General features: G+C 47.3%; 1 protein-coding gene across 1 annotated transcript; it reads right to left on the reverse strand.

Moving 5' to 3' along the window:
• Nucleotides 1-1,771: 1,771 nt before the first annotated feature.
• On the reverse strand, nt 1,772-6,419 carry LOC104275309 (BH3-interacting domain death agonist-like; the record flags this gene model as incomplete). Its single annotated transcript, XM_009871232.1, has 4 exons — nt 1,772-1,783; nt 2,791-2,994; nt 4,795-4,937; nt 6,218-6,419. Coding segments are annotated over 4 exons (561 nt in total), but the record flags the coding sequence as incomplete, so codon positions are not given.
• Between the last annotated feature and the right edge of the window lie 373 nt (nt 6,420-6,792).

A 6,792-nucleotide genomic window follows, 5' to 3' on the forward strand; every position in this document is an offset into this window, starting at 1 on the left:
GAGGGAAGGAACACTTGATTTGGACAGAGCAAGCTGCAGAGGATGCATCTTACTGCTGTACCTGTTTGAGGGGGGGATCTGTCCTCATTTTTAACTCGCATTATCAGCTTTGATTCAAGTGTAAAGCTAAAACCCACTCAGACCAAAAGAATGCCACTTGATTTGTTAAGTAGCAGAGGCCAGTGGGACTGACTCTGAAGCGTGCACATTAGGGGATATCTTCTACTAGGCTTCTGCTGGGTGCAAGCAGGTAGTGACAGACTTGCAGGGATTTTGGATTCTCTTCTCAAGAGGCCTGCCTGGGGGAAGAGACCCTGACCGGTCCTCAAGTCACCCATTATCCAAGGAACTGGTCAGATTGTTCCTTTTAATATGCAGGTGCAGCCCTCTTGGGGAAAACTGTCTAAAGCTTCTTGTGCCATTTGGTTAATTAAAAGTGTTTCCACCTATAAAAGAAAGTTCTTTCCAGCTTCATTGTTCTGCATTCAGTTGAAGTGGAGGGGTATGTACATTTTTCCCTCCGCTAATGGGACACTGCTGTAAGACCATGCCCCCAGGTTGCACTTTAATAAATGGTACAGTTTTCAAAAACAATGTGTAGACTACGTCTGTGCTTTTTTTTCCCCTTCCCTGTTCTAGTGCAGGCACCAAAGGAAAAAAAAGTCTTTTTACTTATGCAAGATTCACTTATGCCAGGTCCAGTGTCTCTATTGCTGCCAGCTGCATAACCAGTGGTAGTATATTAGAGGAACACCACAAGTACTTGCACAAAAACAGTAAAAAAAAAAAAGGCAGATGGAAATTAATGTTAAGAGCTGCATTGCCTTGAGAACTGCCAACTTTATTTAAGTTAAAGAAACCCACAAAATATTTACATCTTTTCAAGTGTGAGGCAGTTGGATCACAGGTGGGGCCTTTGCCACCTTGTGTGTGATTACAGGTATGTATCAAAACACCAGTCTTAATTTGCTGAACCTGAGTGTATTACAGTTACATCTCGTAAGAGATGCCAGGTATTCTTCTTGATCCAAAGCCAATACTTTCTTTTTCTTTGTAGTAAGATATTCTAAAGGTAAAGACTTCTCAAGCATATCCAGGTTGCATTCCCTGAATGAGATCATGTATCCAACCCTGCTCTTTTCTGTACATTTGCTTGTTCAATTTTATTTTTCAAGCAAGCATGAGGTTATTGGCGATCGATACTGAAGCATCTTTACTTCAGCCTTCATTGGCCAAACACTTCTACATCCTGCTGCCATCTCCCCTCTACAATAGACCTGATTTTTAAAATTTTCTCCCTGGTCGTCTGTGCTGATAAACCACTCATTGTAGAGTCTGAGGTCTTCCTGAGGACAATTAACATTCAGCACAGCTGCAGCACCAGGAGCAGGGCTGGTAATAGAATAACTAAAGCAAAACACTAGAGCTGATTAGAAAAAAAAATTAAAAAAAATACACTGACAGTGTAGGCTCTGTGCTCACAGCATTTCCTCTGAGGGCCAGGGTCTGCACAAAGTCTGCTACTGTTACAAAATGAAAGAAATAGAACTATTCTAAAATGAGAGGGGTAAGCACTATTCTCTACAGGTACTGGCAGAGCTGGCACTACCATCATTGCTGTGCTAGTCTACAAAAGCCTGTCTATGAAGCTCTGCCATCCTTTTCACAGCTGTATCTCAGAAATTAAGAAGAGAATAAGTAATTCACATATATCAAGAACAGTAAAAAAAAGTCTTCAAGAATCCGTATCTTCAACAGAGGGCTGGAGAGCTCACCTGTGCAGCTGGAGGGAGAGAAACAGAACCAGCGTCAGGAGCAGCAGAGCCATCCCCACCCTGCTCCAACTGTCCCCAGCGCCACCAGCCGCGCCTCAGCCCTGCCACCTGCTGTGCCACGTATCTGCCCCTTGCCCCCCCAGTCCGTGCTAATGGCAGGGGGGGAGCTGGCAGCAGAAGGGACCAGTTTGGTCCTTGGTGCCCAGCTCTGACCCCCTCCTGAGGTCACTGTGCTGGGGACAGGCGGACAAACCAGCAGCCCCTTCCCTGCCCTGTGCATTCAGCCTGCTGGGGCAGCAAGGCAGCAGCAGGGCCAGTCGCTCGTTCCAGTAACAGGAGTGACTGGTTTCTGTGATAACTTAGCTCGAGGGGGCTGAGTTGGATGAAAGGGAGGGCAGTGCACAGTCACACTTCACAGCGAGGGTGCCTTGCTGCCCAGCAAAGAACAGAGGGGTGCTGGGTGAGGCACCTGATGTGGGTGTGTGTGAGCTGCCATTTCCCATTTGACTGTTTCCCATTCTCCCTTTGCTGGTGGTATTTCTCGGGGCAATTCCTGTCCTCTTCCAGTTCTGCCAAGCTCTGGGAATCCCAGGAAGACAAGAGTAGAGACCGCAGGCCCAAGACATTTGAGCTTAGGTCAGGCTTTCCCTCCCAGAGGCCATGATTAACCCTTTATCAGATAAGACCAATTAAGTCTTAACCACCAGAGCTCCCTGAAGAGACTGCAAGCAGAGGAGCAATCACCTTCCTCTATAGAAAGATTCTACAGAATAACCACACTCTGTTCACTGGCTGCTGTGAATGGGGCAAGCAGAAGCTGCGACGTCCCCCTCGAGCTTCCCTCCGTCAGCACATGAACCTTCAGAGCTCTGCAGCGACCGCAGCATTCCCTTCTGGCTAAACCTCCAGACCACTAAAGGGAAACCAGCTCAGAGCCAGGCCACCCCTCCAGGAATAACCTAGGCCAGCTGAAAGGGTGGCTGTGACTTGTACCAAGCCCTTTGACAGCACTCACCATTCTGACAACGTAGTTGTGGAACCGCTGGTTGATGTAGTTCACAGTAGTGCTGAAGACATGATGTAGAAGAGAGGGCATTGTATTTGCTATTTTTTTAGTCAAGACCATTGCTAGCACCAGCTTGGCCTTCTCCAGTTCCATGTCTGAGGGGATGGCTTGTGCGAGCTCTTCCACTGCCCCCGACAGGTGCCGGGTTATCTCCTGCATGGAAGGAAGAGAGATATCTCAGTGCAGCAGCTGTGGGGAAAAAGGGGTCTCGGCCCAGCCTGCTGGCACTGTACTGGCAACCGATCTGTTTGTTCTAACACCCCACAGGGTGCCGCTCCGCTTCCTCGCAGGCACTGCAGCCTGCCTGTTGCACACCCTGGATGTCAGTAAGGATGGCTATCTCTGGGCTCAGCTGCTCACCCAAGACAAAAAGAAAGGGAGACCACACACACACACACATGCACACACACACACTACTGGAGAATTTAGATAATGCCTTACACACTATGGATGCAACAGCTCCCCTCCTCCCCAGGGTTTGCATTTGTCTCCAAGTCCTGAAGTGGCACAAGAATCCTGGGGCTCCCATGCCTTATTCATAGCAAAGATCAGGAGTACGAGCTCAGCTGAGGACAGGCAAGAAGGCAAAGTGAGTTTCATAGAAAAGCCTTCACATAGGGAGGAGCTAGAGAAGTTGTCCAAGAATGGAACAAACACTGCCTTGCTCCTGAGATGCGTGGAAGATCAGTTACCAGTTTCCCAGGACGGACAATGCGCATACGCACACACTAAAAAAAAAAATAAAAAAAGGCAAAAAGTCTGCCTGCTCAGAAGTCAGGTTTGTCTCAGCCTTATCGAAGGCCAAAAGGTTAGGCAGTAAATTTGAAGGCCTGAAACTGCGCAGAAAATAAGACAGCAGGAGTGGGCAACGGTCAGACTTTGCTGGAATCAGTTTGTGCAGGTGATAAACCCTAGCAGGAAAAACCCATGCCACAAAAATCATAAAGTGTTTGGTGTCTTTATATCCCCATCACGAGAGCAGACCCTCAATTCAAAGACAGCATTAGTCTGTAGAGCATAGGAAACTTTATCACAGGCAGAGAAAGCCAAACAAGCCAGAAGGCCCCTGTTATCTTGAAGACACCAAAAAGGCTCTGTAGAAGCAAACTGTGGCTCTTGATCCAGATGTGGTGGATCCAATCCTTAAAAAAACCCCAAAGACACAAAAACCCCAAAACAAAAACAAACAACCATACCCCCAAATAGATTATCTAATACAAGGAACCTCAAACTCTACTTCCCTTGCAGAGTAGTGAGGCACATGAGATGGGACTGGGCCACAGATTACACCACATCTGTTGGTGGGAGAACAACTGCATCGAAGAGGTGGAGATGTCACTTAGGGAGGCCTTCTCAGCAGGTCACCCATCCAGGCCAAAAACCACTGCAACTCCCAACACTGACAGCTTATGAGTGAAACAGTCACGGCACTAGAAAAAGGTCTTACTATTTGCTGTTTCTTCAGTGTTCAGTAACAAGTACAAGACAAACTCCGGGCACTAACACTGCTCAAGCTTTACCCATGTGATGAGCAGCCCACATACAGGACTCAGCACCAAAGTCTAAAGATGTTCAGGACAAATACTAAGCCTTAACTGGACAGTTGGTTTTCAAAAGATAAGCCACTGGGCCAACAAAATCAGGACAAAGTGCCTCTGCAAGTCAGTCCTTCTCCACAGCTACCTCAGTTTCACCATCTGCAGAAAGGAGATAAGCCCACGGAACCCAGTTTGCAGAGCAACAGCTGCTACAGGATACAGCATCACCTCTAACAAATTTTCAAAGGTGTCTGGGCTGAATTTTAGGATGCCAATAATTAGATCAGCAAACTAAAAAATGGCACAAAAAAACCCAACAAACAAAAATCAACAAGTAGGAAGCTTGCAGCTTCAAAGTCATAGCAGAAAGGATGCACAACATTTAGAAGGCTAAGTCAGGTTGCTTTTCACTCACCTCTCTGGACAGATTCTCATTCCGGAAGTGCTGCACTAGATCATTTACTACTCTGGCATTGATGTCTTTATCAAACTGGTCTCCAATCTCAGCGAGCTGAGCAGCAATGATCCGGACAGCTTCATTCACCTCAGGGTCAAATCCTGCCAACACACACAGCAGGATTTAGTTCACAGGCTGTAGTCAGGACTAGGTTTGGTGCAGGTAAGCTGACCCATAACGTTTTTCCCATCTCTGTTAACAACCTCCTTCCCACCCACTTCCCCAATTCATGCTGCTTTCATGACAGCTACCTGCGCTCAACATCCTTGCAGGCACTCAACTCCTTTACCAGACGGTGTGCAAACCTGTTTCCTATCTGTAGTTTACATAAAGGGCAGCCTCACCCTGCCCAAAAAACCCTACAGGGGAGGTTAGAACATCTCCAGCCAAAATTTGTAGAGGTCAGCCAACATTTTGCTGAGAGAGGGAAAGTGAGAGTGTGCATGATTTTCTCAAGTGACTACTGTCAGGGCCTGTCTTCCAAAGACCATCTAAAATACAGCATCTCATAGAATCATAGAATGTGCTGGCCTGGAAGAGACCTTTCAAAGTCATCTAGTCCAACCCCCTGCAGTGAGCGGGGACATCTTTAACTAGATCGGATTGCTCAGAGCCCCATCCAGACTTACACTGAATGTCTCCAGGGTTGGGGCATCTACCACATTTTTGGGTGATCTGTTCCAGTGTTTCACCACTCTCATCATAAAAAAAAATTCCTTATATCGAGCCTGAATCTACCCTTCCTTAGTTTAAAACCATTATCCCTTGTCCTATCTCCTTTTAGTAAAGCTTCCCATTATCACTTGGGACATGAGACCTATGCAGATTCGTATGAGGGCTATTTATTGTAGTAGCTTCTCCACACTCTGCTTAGGTTGACGTCAATGTGCCAGCTAACATATCCTGGGCAAGGGGCAATAGCCACCGTGCAGATGGCCAGTGAAGCAGGAACAGTACCAGAAACTATCTGAGGAACAGTTTCCACCACACTGGTAGCACAGAAAGGGCTTCATCCAGTACCAGAACAAAAGAAATCCTAGTCCAAGAACTGATATTGCCTGAGAAGCGGTGTGAGGCTTAACTGTTTAATATTAACATTCCTTGAGGACACCTATCTTGAGTACCATCTCTGTGGCCCTTGTCTGATGTGCTGCAGACAAGGTGACAGATGCTCTAGAAATTTATGAGGAGATAAAGTGCTAAGCACTATAGCTGCTTTATCCCAAGTGTTAAACTCCCAACCAGCAGCCACACTGTGAAGTTTCTCAGTGGAGAAAACACTACTCCGCTGAAACAGACCAACAGTGAAAATGGAAAAAGGGGAAAGAAACCCCCCCCTTCAGAGAGTGAAGGTGTAGGACGGAGAGGAGAGAGCACTCGCCTGGCTCGCCATTCTGCATGCGGCCGCCCCGATTGCCGTCGGTCTGGAGTTCCGCCTCATCATCATAGCAGTAGCTGCCTTTCAGGCAAGACACAATCCCATGGTTTTGCAGGGACTGCAGCTGCTGCTTAAACTTACAGTCCCTGGATGCCTCCAGGAAGGTGTACAGCAGCGCACACTCCATCTGGACAGATCCGTTGATCTTAAACAAAAGAAAATCACTGTTAAGCCCCTGCCTAGGAAAAGTCTCACCCAAAAGGACTATGCATACGCTGCTTTCCAACTCTGAACACGTTCCTCTGGCCTCCTGTGGCCATCCTGAACAGCATTCACCAGGGAGTCCACAAGACCTCAGCAAATGTGGACCAACTCCCGGAAATGCACCCACACAGATCTGTCTGATAGTGAGTGACGGATGGCTCTGTCATCACAAACCATCAGTGGAAGTGTCAGCTCACCTTCTCCTCACAATTCCAGCTGTGGCAATGACAGAAACCCTGCTCATACTTCCTCTTTTGAAACTGAAGCATACTCAGCAAAAAGCACCCACTTCCTCACACAGCTGTTTTTGGAAG

This window comes from Apaloderma vittatum, unplaced genomic scaffold, assembly GCF_000703405.1.
Source record: "Apaloderma vittatum isolate BGI_N311 unplaced genomic scaffold, ASM70340v1 scaffold5196, whole genome shotgun sequence".
NCBI classification, from domain to species: Eukaryota; Metazoa; Chordata; class Aves; order Trogoniformes; family Trogonidae; genus Apaloderma; species Apaloderma vittatum.